At 43.0% G+C, this 16,902-nt stretch overlaps 1 protein-coding gene across 3 annotated transcripts in view; it reads right to left on the reverse strand.

Annotated features, from left to right (window-relative positions):
* LOC132673260 (protein argonaute-1) overlaps nucleotides 1–16,902 on the reverse strand; it is a 37,489-nt gene that overhangs the window by 13,294 nt on the left and 7,293 nt on the right. The window contains exons 3-12 of one of the 3 annotated variants that reach the window (XM_060625772.2): nucleotides 14,877–14,997; nucleotides 14,260–14,441; nucleotides 13,722–13,858; nucleotides 13,363–13,497; nucleotides 13,125–13,212; nucleotides 12,368–12,515; nucleotides 8,460–8,579; nucleotides 7,962–8,093; nucleotides 7,700–7,833; nucleotides 4,206–4,390 (exon numbers count right to left, since the gene is read on the reverse strand). In XM_060625772.2, coding sequence (XP_060481755.1) covers nucleotides 4,206–4,390; nucleotides 7,700–7,833; nucleotides 7,962–8,093; nucleotides 8,460–8,579; nucleotides 12,368–12,515; nucleotides 13,125–13,212; nucleotides 13,363–13,497; nucleotides 13,722–13,858; nucleotides 14,260–14,441; nucleotides 14,877–14,997 — 1,382 coding nt within the window. Of the gene's footprint in view, nucleotides 1–4,205; nucleotides 4,391–7,699; nucleotides 7,834–7,961; nucleotides 8,094–8,459; nucleotides 8,580–12,367; nucleotides 12,516–13,124; nucleotides 13,213–13,362; nucleotides 13,498–13,721; nucleotides 13,941–14,259; nucleotides 14,442–14,876; nucleotides 14,998–16,902 lie in introns of those variants that run through there. The other 2 variants (XM_060625773.2, XM_060625774.2) reach the window with 2 other exon arrangements.

Genomic DNA, 16,902 nt, shown 5'->3' on the forward strand with positions numbered 1-16,902 from the left:
ATAGACATATAAAAAGATATCCAACTTTATCAATCATCAGAGAAATCAAATTAAAAGCACAACACAATTATTACGGAATACCACAAAAACGGCTAAAATGAAAGACAGAATACCAATTTGGGTAAGGATATAAAATATCTAGAAGTCTCATACACTGCTGATTTAAGTGTAAAGCGTACACTTCCCTCGAGTGCTTGGGTGGCTCAGCTGGCTGAGCGTCTGACTCTTGATTTTGGCTCAGGTCATGATCTCATGGTTGTGGGATCAAGCCCCATGTCTTTCTGCACTGGGCAAAAAGCCTGCTTAGGATTCTCTCTCTCTCCCTCTGCCCCTCCTCTGCTTGTGCACTCTCAAAAAAAAAAAAAAAAATTATATATATATACATATAAATCCCTCCTAGATACACACCCAATCAAAATGGGTATATATGTTCAAAGGATATGTACAAGAATGTTCACTGAGGCATTATTTATAATAGTAAAAACTGGAAACAATGCAAGTATGTCCACTGACAGTAGAATGGATAAATACATGTAAACTGTATTTTACTCAATGATGGAAAAACTGCAACAAACTACAACTAAACAAACATGTTGAATCTCACAAACATAATAGTGAGTAAAAGCCAGACACCAAAAAGTACATAATAAACAATTCATTTGTATAAAGTTCAAAGACTGTCAAAACTAATCCATGATATTAGAAGCCAGAAAAGTGATTACCACTAATGGGGAGTTGTAGTGACCAGCAGCCTGAGGTTGTAGTAATGTTTTGTTTCCCAAACTGGGTACTGGTTACCCTGGTGTGACATTTTGTAAAAATTCAGTGAACTGAACTCTTAAGATTTCTATATGTATATTACAATAAAAAGTTTACGTTTAAAAAAAAGGCAATAGTATCAATTTAGTGGAAGTATGGAGTTGAAAATGCTAAGGACAGGTTGAGATACAGTACCAGATCAGAACGGGGCAAATGTCACACTGTCCTTCTATATTCTTAGGGCAGCCACAATGCAACTGACCTTGCTTTGGCCTCCAGGGAGGGAAGGTAGAGGTCTTTAGAAGAATCTAACTGCTCTTCTCATCTGCTGGCTTAATTCCTAGACAATTGGCTAAGTTGTCCAAGTGGTATAATCAAGAAACAGTATGTAAGTAGAAGAAGCCCAAAATCCTAATCAAGGCTGAGACTGGACAGAGGTGTAACATTACTGAGCCCAGGGTGGGGAAAATTCTCTGAGTAAGCACTGACCTCCCCAAGCATGCTACACTACATTATACTACTTTCCAAGCAAAACAAATACTGGATTCTCCCCTTTGCTGGAGGGAACCAGAAATGTGGATAATTACTCAAGGCAGTTCTCCTAAAAAGTATCCTTATTTTGCATCCAAGGGCCATCAATTTAAGGTCCAAGAGAGACTTGGATTGAAGATCAACCAACTTCACTACATAAGCAATTATTAAGTATCATGTCAATGGAAGGTTCCACCTTATATGTGCAGAGGAAAGAAGGTTTCAGAGCAAAATAAGATCTACCCTATGCTCAAAATAATATCAAGGTAGGTAGTAACTGATCAGCAGCCTGATATAATTTCCAGAAAGATTTATCCTCTAAGTAGGATAAGAGATGGCTTCCGGGAATAAGTATATTTATTAATAAGTTTATTTTTGTGAGGAAGAGTGAGAGAGACAGAGAGACAGAGAGAGCACGCACACGTGGGGAAAGGGACAGAGAGAGAGGGAGACACAGAATCCAAAGCAGGCTTCAGGCTCTAAGCTGTCAGCGCAGAGCCCGATGTGGGGCTTCAACCCACAACCGTGAAATCATGACCTGAGCCGAGGTCAGATGCTTAACCAACTGAGCTGCCCAGGTGCCCCTGGAATAAATACATTTAAACTGGGACTTGAAGGATAGAGAGAATTTTAAGGGCAACATGGGGAATAAGAAGAGTACTTAGATATTTTAGACAAAGGCAAATGAGGTAAGCAAAACCAGAGAATAGAAAGCACAGGCAAGAAATGAGCATCTACAGTATCCACAGTATGCTAAGCACTGTTACATGTTGCTTTCTTTTAACGTTTATTTATTTTTGAGAGAGAGAGAGAGAGAAAGAGCGTGCACGCACAAGCAGGGGAGGAGAAGACAGAGGAGAAGACAGAGAATCCAAAGCAGTTTCTGCACTGTTAGCACAGAGTCCGACCAGGGACTTGAACCCACAACTGTTGAGATCACGACCTGAGCTGAAATCAAGAGTCGGACACTTAACCAATTGAGCCATACATGCTGCTTTTTATATAATTAATTCATGAGGCTCAGAAAGGTTAGGTAATTTGCCTATATCAGTAAACTGGCATCACCAGGATTAAAATCTATTTCAAATTCTATCTAATTCCAGAAAAAGTGATCGTTCCAGTATGTGTGGCAAAGGGAACAATACAAGATAAAGCTGAAAAGTTAAACATAGATCAGGACCCTGAAAAATTTTTACTTTGTGAATTTGAGCCAATGAAGGTTTTTTTTAGGAGTAGAGTCACAAAAGGTCTCATCAAGTAACCTATTCAAGAAAGACTTAAGAAGAGGGGCACATGGGTGGCTAAGTCAGTTAAGTGCCCAACTTCGGCTCAGGTCACAACCTCACAGTTTGTGGGTTCAAGCCCCGCATGAGGCTCTGTGCTTACAGCTAGGATCCTGGAGCCTGCTTCATATTCTGTGTCTCCCCTCTCTCTGCCCCTATTTGTGCTCTCTTTCTCTCTCTGCTCCTACCCCACTTGTGCTCCTTCTCAAAGATAAATAAACAAACATTTAAATGAAAAAAGAAAAAGAAGAAATGTTAAAATTAAGTTGAAAAGTATGGGTGGAGACCAGAGAATGTATCTTAAAACTGTAAAAAAGAACACTGGAGATGAAGCAACGAGAAGACAGACTGCCTCCAGAATTTGGATAAAGGTACTCAGAAGCAATTATGATGCCAAACACAGAAGAAGTAAAGACAAGAGCTTACTAATAAAGACAGGAGAAGATACTAAAGACGTGGTCCACCAAAACACATTACAAGAGCAGACAATATATCCATTTTATTCACCAACGCATTTAGGACCTAGCACAGTATTTCTCACACATAGTAGGTAATCAATAAACTCCTATAGAAGGGAAAAAGGTCAAAAGCAACAAATGAGAGACAGAGGTAAAGGATTGGATCAAGATTTTAATAATACATTATAGCATATAATAATAGGTGATGATTTAAGCAACTGAAATCAATGAAAATTTCACTAGAATGTAAAGACAGAGAAGGCAGGATACAGAAATCTGGAAAATACCAGGCATATCTGGTAATGACAAAAATAATTCGAGAGAGACAGGAGAAAATATCAGAAGTCAAGAGAAGTGAGAAAGGTCACAGATGGCTTTCTGCAAGGGAAGTTTAGGAGAAAGTTAGAAGACAGATAAAAGACGCAAAGGAGTAAGTAGCTGGTGAGGAAAGGGCCTAGAAAATGTAGAGAACACATTCAAAAGGTATGATGAAGAAAATCAAGAAAATAGGAAGACAAAAGCTAAAGGAGATGGCATGATTGTGGTAATGTGCTCTTGGGTGGGGAAACTGAAGAAGTTGGAGGGTTAAAGGGTATGAAGTCCCAAAAGTAGCAGGATGAGATAGGAATAAGTGCATACAAGGGTTGAACAAGGTAAGAGGAGGAACAGCTCTTCCTTTGAAACTGGAGACGTGGAGGGAAAAGAGAGTAAAAGAACTGTGCCAGAGTTATATATTGTCACCCCTCTCCTTAAAAGTGGGAGAGAAGAAAGCTTCTCAGAAAGTCCAAGTCATTCCCAGGCAACAGACCACTTACAGAGCCACCACAAATTCCACTTGAGTGTGCTTTACAATGTCCTGATAGACAACACACTCCTAGGAACAGGAGTCTGGACTGACCCATTTCTCTATCTGGCCCAGCTTTGCCTGGCATAAAGACCAGAACCCAGAGGATCCCAGTAAATGTTACTGGGATGGAGTGTGAGCAGGTAAGCAGGACCTGGGATGATTCAATGGCTCATATAGGCTGATATTTCTCCTATAAAAGGAATAATGACATTAAGGAAGAACTCTGGCTGGATCAAAGAACCCACACTGAGTCCTCCCTAGGAGCCTCCAGGGAGCTACCCTGAGAAGAGTCCTATCTTCATTATCACTGTCCCCAGAGAACTGTACCATACACTGGCGTCTTCCCTGGCAGGATGACGATAATGAGCTGCAGCCCTGAGTAGGTGTTCTTGAGATGCCGGAACATGGGCTCCACGCTGTCTGCCCCCTGCGCATATTTGCAGAAGCAAGGCTGGCCCTGGATGGGCATCCCTGCATCCTTGGAAATCTTCCGCAGCTGGTCTGTGAAGTTCCTGCAGCACAAGTATGATCATGACAGGAGGCAGTGAGTCCCACTTTAATACCTCTGAATAAATGCCTCCATCTTAGGTACCTAGCACTATGATAACCACTGAGAGATTCTGAGATAAATGAGATATGATCACAGCCAGTGTAAAAAACACATTTGTAGTTGAGTAGGACAAAACCAAGCTTGCTAAGTATTTAATGGTGCAAACAGAGAGCCAAGGGAGCCCAGAGAAAGAATCTGTGGGAATTGAGTCTCCACCTTGTCCCAATCAGCAATTGATTCCTGTGCACTAAGTCCATAGCAATAGGCAAATGCCCAAGAGAAAGGCTTCTGCTCATATTAAAAGAAGCTCCAACAGTGATCACAGCACAGGAGGTGCTCAGTAAAAATGAATTCCCTCCTCCCCTACTGATTCTTTGAGACCTAAGAGCAAATAATTAAACAAGCTTCTTTTCTTTGGCTTTAGGGCTTTGCCCTACGAAAGGAAGAAAGGGTACATATGTAGCAGATTTTAAAAAATCTAACTACATAAATACAGTAACAAATTGAAATGGATAGCAGGAAATTTAACTTGTGAAAATCCTACATTCAGATTAAAAGCAATATACAAGTAGACAATAAAAGGAATTGTTTAGGGGACATTATATACCATACAAATAGCAATACGATAGATTCAAAAGTCTATATAGTAAGAAAATAAATATTTTTTAACATATTTAGTAAACACACACACAAAATAAATACAGTATGATACTATCATATAAAATTTAAAAGCATATATATATAGGTTTACAAAATATATAAATTAGATAGGAAGGTCATGATAGTTCATGACAGTGGCTACATCAGAAGGCAGGAATGGAACTAGGATTGAGGATATAAAGGAACATCAAATTTAATAAGTCAAATTTAATAAGTGGGTCTCTACTTCACAGAAAGTGGTATTCCCAATCTTCTCTCTACCACCAGATCACACTTGGTATACTGTGTCCTGTGCTGGGGACCACGATGTGTTTAAAGAAGTCTAGAATGGAGGGGCGCCTGGGTGGCTTGGTCGGTTAAGCGTCCGACTTCGGCTCAGGTCATGATCTCACGGTCCGTGAGTTCAAGCCCCGCGTCGGGCTCTGTGCTGACAGCTCAGAGCCTGGAGCCTGTTTCACATTCTGTGTCTCCCTCTCTCTCTGCTCCTCCCCTGTTCATGCTCTGTCTCTCTCTGTCTCAAAAATAAATAAACGTTAAAAAAAAAAATTAAAAAAAAAAAAAAAAGTCTAGAAGGGAGAAGGTCTTGAAATCCTGTCCTAAAAGTGATATAGCTGAGGTAACAAGACTTCTTTAGCCAGAAGTAAAATGCTGAGGGTTGACCCTAGGACACCCTCATCCATCCCTAATTACCAATTTATACACCTCCACAGCCACCTCTTCTCCCTCTGTCTCAGTAGAAAGGATGCCTTTTCCTGTACTCTGGGGATCCCATCCCTCATACACAGTTAGGAACTTTGCTCTATTTCCTTTCTAGATTCTCAGAGTTCTGTCTTTAGCTTCTGTTCACTATTTACATTCTTCCTGGACAATCTCATCCACTGCCATACCTTCAGACTCCCAGATTTTAATCTTTAGCCTAGAACCAAACATCCAACTAGGTACCACTGATGCAGGTATACAAGCCATATTCTTACCCCTTGCATCTGAGGATACTGAGAGAATGGGATGTCTGATGAACTGACTCCCAATTCCAAGATTCTAGGTTTATTAGTTTCTGTACCCCAAAATATCCAAAACAATGGATTGTTTCTCGAACTGGACATGGGAATAAGAGAGAAGCACACAAAAAAATTTATCTTCCAATAAGGTGACACAAAGGCAGAGAGCTGGGAGCCTTTCCAATATTGCTGTGGGCCAACTCTCCAATGTTAGGCCAAGGCTGGGAATGGCTTGACCCAAATGGTGCTAAAGTCCCAAAAACCCAGGAAAGGAGACAAGAGGAACTCATTTAAAAGAAACTGTAAGTATGATGGTAGTAGTCGGCATCTGAGAGCAGAGGGGAGAAGGACAGGCAGGGCAGCCAGAGTCCCCACATTCATCAGGTGCTACTCTAACTAATTCTCATTAAAATCCCAAAGCCAGCTGAACCTGCCAGGGCACAAAGCTCTAACATCCTTGTCAATAACGAAAGTGGTCAGCTCCACCAGCTCTTCCTCAGCCTAGAAGTGCACTGACCCTATTCTGGACGCAGAGTGAAAAGAAGCCACTGCTTCAAAAGAATGCAGGCACTAATCAACTGTACACTTTAAATGGGTTAATTTTGTGGTATTTGAAATACCTCATTAATAATAAGACTGCAGGGGGAGTGCCTGGGTGGCTCAGTCGGTTAAGAGTCCAACTTCGGCTCAGGTCATGATCTCACAGTTGGTGAGTTCAAGCCCCACATCAGGCTCTGTGCTGACAGTTCAGAAAGCTTTGAATTCTGTGTCTCCCTCTCTCTCTCTTTCCCTTCCCCACTTGTGTTCTGTCCCTCTCACTCTCAAAAATAAATAATAAAACATTAAAAAAATAATAATTATTATAATAAGACTGCAGGGAAAAGTCAGTTACTTCTTTACTATTTATTCATTCACCCAAGACCATTACTCCCCTAAAATGTTCCTTTAAACCATTTGGCTGTATCATTTTCTTCATTGCTGTCATCTATTCCTAGTCTCTCAGCCACAGGTAGCTAAGAGGCCCTTACAACTCATGTTCATCTAATTCAGGTCACTTGGACTTGAATGAAAAAATTGTATGCACAGGAGAGAATAGCTCAGAGAACCTTTTGTTTCCAATGAGGAATAGAAACTTAGAAACCTCAGATCTAATTTGATCCCAACTCTGACACTTTCTTGATATGCAAACCTTGTACAAGATACTCTTTGAGCCTCAGTTTCCTGAAAATGGAAATACCACCACCTACTCACTGTGAAGATGAAATGAGAGAACATAAAATTAGGTATGGTGCTGGTACAACACTATGGTCATCACTACTATTATTTACTACCAATGTTAATAATTATAACAATAAAATAATTCAGGCCCCCCTCAGGAGATTCATGCCCTGAAATCATCTCTGACACAGATACAGCTCCTCATCAAGACTTCTGACCACAGATGGACAGAAAAGGAGCAGATAAAAGTTTGAGCCAGAAAGAACAGGGAAGCAGGGTCAAAAGTCAGAAAGAAGACTACAGAACAAATCTTGGCTCTTTGTGGCTATATAGGGGAAGGTAGGCAGCTCTAAGGTCCTTCCCACCCTTCCACCCATACACCCAACCCTCCTTACTTGAGCACCTCTTCTCGACACTGCTTTTGGGGTGCGAAGCAGGCGATGGCCCAGACTTTGATCTCAATCCCATTGTAGAACTGTTTTCCCCGCATGTCCCAGACACCCTGATTAGGTGTGGCAATGGCCCGGTTCTGGGGATAGGCAGAGGGGGCGTCCAGGTGAGCCTCAGTAGAGCCAGGTGAGTAGGGGAACAAAAGCCCCTGGAAACATAACCCAACTCCCCCCACCATATGCCCCAGAGATGTTGTCTGGCCCTGACCCTGCTCACCCGGCCGCCGTACTGCAAGATGGGCGCCGGCAGCACTCGCCCTGTCACCTCCGTCATGTCATCCTTCACTTTGATCCCAAATTCCTGGATGTAGGGATCTAGATTGTAGCTGGCATTCTTCATCTGTAAGACAAAAGAAGGGGATCTCAGGGGAGCAGCAGCTTGGCAATACTGCTCACCCTCTGGGTCCCAAGGAGAAAGCCCTGAAGAGCAGCTGGGGCTGGCAAGTAATAGCCCTAAAAAAGGGGGGAAAGTGGAAAATGAAGTAAGTGGGAGTGGATAACACAGGGAAGTAATACAGGAGGGAAAAAGAAATAGGAAGCCAAGTAGCTACAGGGTCAAGAAACAAGAGCAGTCCTATGGAATCCCAGGCAAGAAATCCAGACTTGTGTTCTCCTGAGGATCCTGCCAAGGCAGAAAAGCATCTATGCTACCAGGGGCCCCAATGACTGAGCAACCAAGCATACATTTCTCTGCAGCCCTACTGACCAGGCGGCTAATCTCCTCCTGTCTGTCTGGGGCCGACCTAGCTGTAGCCTTTATCATGGTCGAAGTCTGGTTGTCGGTCAACTTCTTAATGCAGCGCTGCCCAGCCACAATGTTACAGACCTGAGGAAACGAGAAGGACAGGTAGCTCTGGCTTGAGTACAGTCCACCCTGTACCCAGAGCCCCACAATAAGGGAAGAGACCTTGGCTGTCAGCCCTGGGAACGGGACTGCAAAATCCCCTGTGCAGAGATAGGTAAGTTAGAAAATATCCACTTGCAATACAAAGGCAATATAGCCACTTTGTCATTAAGAGGTTGGGATCCAGAGCCAGATCTGGGCCCAGGTCTCATGTTAATTGGGGAGAACAGAAACAAACTCATAGGGCTGTTTGGAGACTAAATAAAATAAAGCACTTAAAGGACTGAGTACAATTCTGGAACACAGTAAACACTCAGTAAACTCTAGCATAAATTATTATTTACCAAATGACCCAGTAAACAGCTCTTCTGCATACTAAAAAACTCAATGTACACAAACTGGATTCTTAAGGTAATAGACAGCTCTCCAATGGTGACAAGCAGTCAGTTGCTCCCCTGCAACTCACCAGGAAAACTAGAAATGATTCTTAATGCTTGAGCCCCAGCCTACAGATGATCACTGAGCCCTGGACTACAGAAACCACTGTCTCAGTTGGCTGACAGCATCCTCTGTTGGTGTGAGGAATATCCTGTCATGTGTTCCTCTGTTTGGGGCCCAAGAGAACACAGTGGAGATCAGAAAAGACTTTCTAGCAATGTGAAAGACTTCCATTCCCCAATATACTATATTCAGGATGCCATGAACAGGAAGCCTTTCTGGAGAGTAGAGAGAGCCAGCAGGTTGGGAAGATTTGAATCTGAAGCCCAGCTTTGCCATTTCTAGGTGATATTACCTTGGGCAGGTCTCTTAACTACTCTGAGACTATGCTTCTTTAATTTCAGTCATGGGAGAAAGCATTAGCTATCTATGGGGGTTGCTGTGAGGATTCAGACAAAATGAAATATATAACTTGTTCCCACAGGGCCAACACTATGTAAGTGCTGGTTTTCCTTCTAATTTCCAAACTTCATGCTGAACAATGAGAGGGAAACGCAGAACAAAGTCACCTGCCTTTAAATTCCATATCCCAAAGAATACACAAATTAGTCAATTCAATTAATAAAAATCCAGAATTGTCAAAAATTACAAGGTTGCTCTCTTAAAAGCACCTTAAAGTTGTAGCACTCTTGATTGATGATTTCAGTTACAGAATCAACACTAGGAAAAGACTAAAAGCAAGGATGTGGAGAAATTGAAACTCTTGTGCATTGCTGGTGGAATGTAAAATGGTACAGCCACTGTAGAAAACAGTATGGGGATTCCTCAAAAAATTAAACACAGAATTACCATGATTCAGTAAATCCACTTCTGAGTATATACTCAAAAAAAGTGAAAGCAGAGACTAGAATGAATACTGTACACATATAATCATAGCAGCATTATTCATAACAGCTAAACAAGTAGAAACAACCTAAGTGTCCATCAATGAATGAAGGCATTTTTTTAAAAGTGGTATATACATAGAATATTATTCAGCCTTAAAAAGGAGGAAAATCCTGACACATGCTACAGTAGAATGAACCTTGAAGACATTATGCTAAGTGAATATGCCAGTCAAAAGAAAGCCACATATAATTCCATTCATATGAAATGTCCATAATAGACAAATGCACAAAGACAGAAATAGATTAGTGGTTACTAGGGGCTGGTTGGTAGAGAGTAGGAATGTAAGTGACTGCTAATGGGTATGGGTTTTCTTCTGGGGATGATGAAAATGTTTTACAATCAGATAATGATGATGGTTATACGACTCTGAATATACTAAAAACCACTGAATTGTACATTTGAAGAGGGTAAATTTTATGGTATATGGATTATATTTCGATAAAGTTATTCTTAAAAAAATCCACCTGGCTATAAAAGCCTACATGATAAGACCCTGTACCTCTCTCTGAAATCATCCCCTACTACTTTTCCCCTCATATACCACACGCCAGCCACTATGGCCTTCTCTCTATTTCTCAAAAAATCCAAGTTCCCTGCTGCTTTAGAACCTTTGTACTTATTATTTACCTCCTGCCTGAAAGGTTCTTTCCTCAGGTTATTACGAGATTGGTTCTGTCTCATAGTTTAGGACTCAAATGTCTCCTACAAAAGGACCTCCCTGAGTACAATAACTAAAGTGGCTCTCCAACCCCCTCCTCCTTTACCTCTATCCCCTTAATCTGTTTTATTATTCTTATACCACTTACCACCCTCTGAAACTATCTTATTTATCAATTTATTGTCTATCTCCCCCTTCTAGAACGTAAGCTCCGTGACAGCAGGGACCTTGTCTGTCTTGTTAATCTCTACATTCCCAGCACCTAAAAGAGCATATGACACACGGTAGGAGCTCAATAAATATTTGTTAAATAAACAAACAACAAGAATAAAAATATACATTATATAAATTATTCCCCTTGGAAACTAATGTTTCAACAAAAGTAATGTTAATTTGCTGACAATATATTTAACACAATTTAGCTTACAGTAGATAGCCTAAGCTGGGATTGTCCCTGAAGACTCTTGTTTACACCTCAAAAGAACATACTGCCTTCCTCTCACTTTCCATGTATCACCAGCTATTAACTAAAGTCAGAGTTCTTGGGTTTTGGGATCTCATCGCTTCTCAGCCTAATTCCCTCTGGCTAGTTCTAAAATCCTAGGGGCTCCTGGGTGGTTCAGTCAGTTAAGCATCTGACTTTGGCTCAGGTCATGATCTTGCAGTTCACGGCTTTGAGCCCTGCATCAGGCTCTGTGCTGACAGCTCAGAGCTTGCGGCCTTCTCTGAATTGTGTCTCCCTCTCTCTCTGCCCTTCCCTCATTTGCACTCTGTCTCTCTCTGTCTCTCAAAAATGAAATCAACATAAAAAATTTTTTTTTTTTTTAATCCTAGAAGCTCACAGAAGGCTTGAGCTTTGGTCCCAGCTATCTGACTCCTGCTATGGGAACAGAGTAAGATGTCATTCTAGGTTAGTGCTTCTCCAATTTTAACGTTCATGAGTCCTCTTTGGATTCTGTTAAGACAGATTTTGATTCAATAGTTCTAGGTGGAACCTAAGATTCTGCATTTCAAACAAGCTCCTACCCAGGTAGTATCTATGCTATTGGTCTACAGACCACATTTTGGGTAGCACTAGACTAAACAATGAAGTAGTCAGCAATAATTTCTCCAAAGACATTTTGGCTAGTGTGTGTATACCAAATCAAATATAGCCCAATGACTCTGCATTTGTATTCTATGGCTTAAATAGCATTACTATTCTTTAATTGCAGGATTTCAAAGGTCTGAAGCATAAAAATACGATCAATCTTGGGACTAAAACTTTTTCAAAAGGACACATTGATCATCACATTGATAACATGAATAGAATTCACATTATAGGTAATACCTATCTCCATTTTCTGCAAAATAAGGTATACTTACATCTCTAGGTCATTTAGGATCCCCAGCTCCAGACAGGGTAAGAGAAATTAAAAGGACATGAATGTGGGTATCTGAAATATCTGTCCTGAATGAACTAATTATTTATTAAATAGTAAACACAGCTTTTACCTCTGCCTGGCAGTCCTGAAAGAACATGAGAGCAGGATGAGGGATAATGAAAGAACGTAGCAGGTAAGAATGGGGCCTACATTTCACAGAATGACCTCATGCCTCTCAGAATGTCAATTTTCCTAACTTCAAAATGAGAGTAAGAGACTACGAATGGAAGAACAGAACTCTTATGATTAGTGCACAGGTACAATGCTTGTTCTCCAGCCCAGCCATTACTTGGCAGCCTCACCTCTAGGGGCAGGTAGGTATGCTTTTGTTCCTGGCCAACTTGCAGGCAGGGCAGGTGGGGATACTTGAGCTGAAGGTTATATTTCTGCTTGAAATACTGTGCCACTGTGCACTCCACAGTCTGTCCACTCTCCAACTGCAAGGGAAACCTGTTTGGGCGAAGGGAAGAAGGTGTCAGGGCCCAGCATTTAATCCCACCTCTTTAGACTTACAACCATGGGAAGTCCCAGACTTGGCTTCATCCCTATCCAGACTCTTTGAGCATTGCCACTCGTGGGAAAGCAGGCAATACAGGGCTCCCAGAGTAAAGCCAAAGATTTGAGAGGCAAGTTCCACAACAGTCAAGACCATATCTGACTCATTTGCATTTCTAGTGCTGAGCATAAAGCCCAGTATCCAATAGGCACTCACAGACCAGTAGTCTAAGGTCAAGAAGGTAGATGGAATGAGCCCAGGAGCCTAGCTTTCTCTTTCAGGTGGAAGAGTAAGTTGAGAAAGAACAGAACTGAGACAGCAGTCAGGGGAAGACTCCTGCTCCATAATAAAGGACCAAGGAGGAGAGGTGGAGACCAAGAAGGTAAAAATGGTAAGGAGAGTATCAAGGATCTGGGAAGGTTGGAGGAGGGATACCAAAGTTTATCTTGAAAAACAGGGCTCATCCTCAGGACCAATGGGGGAGGGCACAGGAAGTGAAAGGAGTATGCTGAAATATCAGCTCTCTTCCACTAATGGTATGGCTTAGCAGCCTGTCAACTCACGTCTGATGGCTGGCAGGGCGGCGGGTAACATTACACACACGGTATTTCCTCTTCATCTGTCCACAGTGGGTCACTTCCACCTTCAGACCTGGGATACACACACTGCCAGTCAAGGTTGGAAAAGGCTGTTCATGCAACCAGGCTTGGCCTCTCCCCTGAACATATCCCAAGGGGATTTCCTTTTAGGACTAAAGAGAAAGTAGTGCCGTTTCCCTTCCCCACCTGGTTGGGTCCTCACCTTTGATCTCCTTGGTGAAGCGTACACGCTGAGAGTCCGTGAGGGGTTTGGGCTGCTCATCTATGTTCCTGATGTCCAGCACCTCACACATGAACTCAATCACTGGCTGCGCCTTATAGAAGGCAGTGGCTGAGACTGTGGGGACAGGGTGGGTAGAGCTCAACTTAGGTTCAGTCTTTCAGTATAAATGGAGGCACTGTTCTTTACACCCTCTTCCTTATAGGGTATCGGGATGGGGGAGGGGTACCAGGGCTTTAGGGATTAGACTAGGAGTGTGGTTGCAGAGCTGGGAGGGATGAGGCTGGGAGTGTGGTCACTGGACTCAGGGTGCCCCTGGCTCCATAGCTCTCCCCACTCACCGTCAATGTTGAGCATCATCTTCCACATGGCAGGGCGCACAGACTGGTGAAAGCCGAACCAGACCTCGCGCCCACCCCCCAGCGGGTGGTAGTAGCCCTCAGGCGGTGAGAAGAAGGAGCGGCCCACGGGGGTGTACCTGGCAGGGACAGGCAGAGAACTGGTCCCTCGGGCACAGGCCCCCACCCTGTGAGGCATCCTGGGCACGGAGGAGCCCTGGCCTGGAAGGCAGGACACCAGGGCTTTAATTCCAGCTCTGATCCTTTACTAGTTGTATGACTGACCTTGTGCAAGTCTCTATCCTTTCTCTGTCCTGCAGGGACAGATGGGGTGAAGGTCCAAAGATATCTAAAAGGGACAGGGCCAAGGCTTTAAACCACCTAAATGTATATGCATACCACTTGGCATATGGTAGGGCTTCAAAGAATGTTTTATTTGAAAGGCATACTGTGGGACCTTAGTATGTGCTCATTTTACCCCCCAACCCCACATAGCAGTTCTGCCACCACTACTAGCCCAGATACTAACTACACCCAGTACCTCATGGATGCCAGGTGCCTCATGGCCACATCCAGGGCTTGCACAGACTCCAAGGGAACAGGGATCTGGCCACTAACCAGGGCCTCATGGAGCATGCGCCAGCTAACAATAGCCAGCCACTTGATGGAAACCTTGAAGATTCGATCCTTCCCTTCCCCAGGGATTGTCACCTCAAAGTCAACCTTCAAAAGAAAGGAGTGAAGGATTGTCAATGCTTTCCAACAATCCAACATTCCTGGTGTTGCCCCAACTGTCCCCAACCACACAGATCTGCCAAGAATCTGCTCCTTAAACTGACAGGGGCTCACAGTGAAGACTTCAGAGGAAATTCAGCCGTTTAGTCTCTAGCCACCTTAGTTCAGTGCTTCTGTCCCTCTCAACCACACTTAGCAGAAGTCCTTTAGGTCTATTTTAAGTCTAATCTCAGTCTGTTTGGGTAGGGACAGACATACAGTAAGCTAAATAAACATCAGCATCTACCCATCCCTCACCCTAATACACACTTTCTCATCATAAAAGATGAAAAGGATTTCTAGACTGCCAAACTCTAATAGGCTTAAACGAGTTCTGTCCCACCCCAGATCCCTGACACAGGTCTAGTCTGACTCCCAACTTACCCGTTCATTGCCAATGGGCAGTGCTGTGACAGTGTAAATGTTCTTCTTCCCATCATACACAGGTTTGCGATCACCAAAGATCTGAGGCTTGAAATGCTGGACCATGTATTCCACCACTTCCCTGTGGGGGATAGGAGCAGCCTGTAGAAGCTGAGAGACTACTACTTCAAGCTCTTGGAAGTAATTCAACGTTCAGGTAATGTCCATCCCCTCCTAACAGCTACTCTAATCTCATCTACTCTATAGCAGTGCTTCTCAAACATCAACATTCATATGAATCACCTGGAGATTTTATTACAATGGAGATTCTAATTCAAGTCTAGAGCAAAGCCTGAAATTCTACAGTTCTAACAAGCTATCAAGGGATGCTTCTGGTTCTCAGATCTCTACAGGATCTCAAGACTCTGAAGGATCTAAAAGAGTAGGTAGGTACGAGTGCCTTCTGAGCAGAGAAGGAGGCAGAGGGGAAAGGGGATTACTCCCAGGGTCTATCTAGAATCAGGAATAGAATCCAGACAGCTCCAATCCCTGAGCTGAGACATATAAAAGGTAGATGAGGGACGCCTGGGTGGCTCAGTCGGTTGAATGTCCGACTTCGGCTCAGGTCATGATCTCACAGTTGGTGAGGTCAAGCCCCATGTCAGGCTCTGTGCTGACTGCTCAAAGTCTGGAGCCTGCTTCAGATTCTGCAACTACCTCTCTCTCTGCTCCTCCCACACTCATGCTTTGTCTCTCTCAAAAAATAAACATTAAAAAAAAACAAAAAAGGTAAAGAGGACGAGATCTGAATTAGAATAGGACTAAACTATGGAAGAAGAACCCCCTCTTGTCCATCTCTCTGAAGCCCTTAGTCCTACCACCCCACTATCACCTCATTATCATCTCTTTCTTGATTTCACTTCCTGTCCTCTGCCACTAAGATCCCAGAGTGCCCATCTAGCCTTCAAAATACCATCCATCCAACTATCTGACCTCTTCACTTTCTAAACCAAAGCTCTTAAATACTACTGATAAAAAGACTCAAATTGTACATTGTAAGCAACTATAAGCACATGGTTTCAATCCCAATTAGGCTTTAGTGCTACCGATCAATCTCTTTAATGTCCCTAATCACTTTCATTCCTTACAGACTGCCAAACTTTCTCCTCTACCCTCTAACCCCAGAACCCATTCCTACCTCAAATCAAAAAGCAACTCTAGGGGCACCTGGGTGGCTCAGTCAGTTAAGCCTCTGACTTCAGCTCAGGTCATGATCTCACGGCTCGTGAGTTCGAGTCCCGTGTCAGGCTCTGCACCAACAGCTCAGAGCCTGGGGCCTGCTTCAGATTCTGTGTCTCCCTCTTTCTCTGTCCCTATCCTGCTCAGGACTTCAGCTCAGGTCATGATTTCACAGTTTATCGGTTCAAGCCCAGCATGGGGCTCTGTGCTGACAGCGCAGAGCCTGCCTCAGATCTTCTGTCTCCCTCTCTCTTTGCCCCTCTCCAGCTTGTGCCCTCTCTCAAAAATTAACAAACATTAAAAACAACAACAACAGGGGCGCCTGGGTGGCTCAGTCGGTTAAGCGTCCGACTTCGGCTCAGGTCATGATCTCGCGGTCCGTGAGTTCGAGCCCCGCGTCGGGCTCTGGGCTGACAGCTCAGAGCCTGGAGCCTGCTTCCGATTCTGTGTCTCCCTCTCGTTCTGACCCTCCCCCATTCATGCTCTGTCTCTCTCTGTCTCAAAAATAAATTAAAAAACATTAAAAAAAAAATTAAAAAAAAAAAATAAAAAAAAAAAATAAAAACAACAACAACAAAACAAAACACCTCTAATTACTAAATAGTATAGCACAAAATAGGCAAGGATACCTTCAAGTTCCCAGACATATAAACATATGTACATATGCACACCTCTTTTCCTATTTTTCCTCTCACATTTGAAATTTCCCTTCCATATATAATTTTTAAAAATATGAAAATACGTTCAACTTCACTCATTAGAGAAACACAATTTAAAATTAGACCAAGACTGGGGCACCTGGCTGGCT

This window comes from Panthera onca, chromosome C1 (genome assembly GCF_046562875.1).
Source record: "Panthera onca isolate mPanOnc1 chromosome C1, mPanOnc1 haplotype 2, whole genome shotgun sequence".
NCBI lineage: Eukaryota > Metazoa > Chordata > Mammalia > Carnivora > Felidae > Panthera > Panthera onca.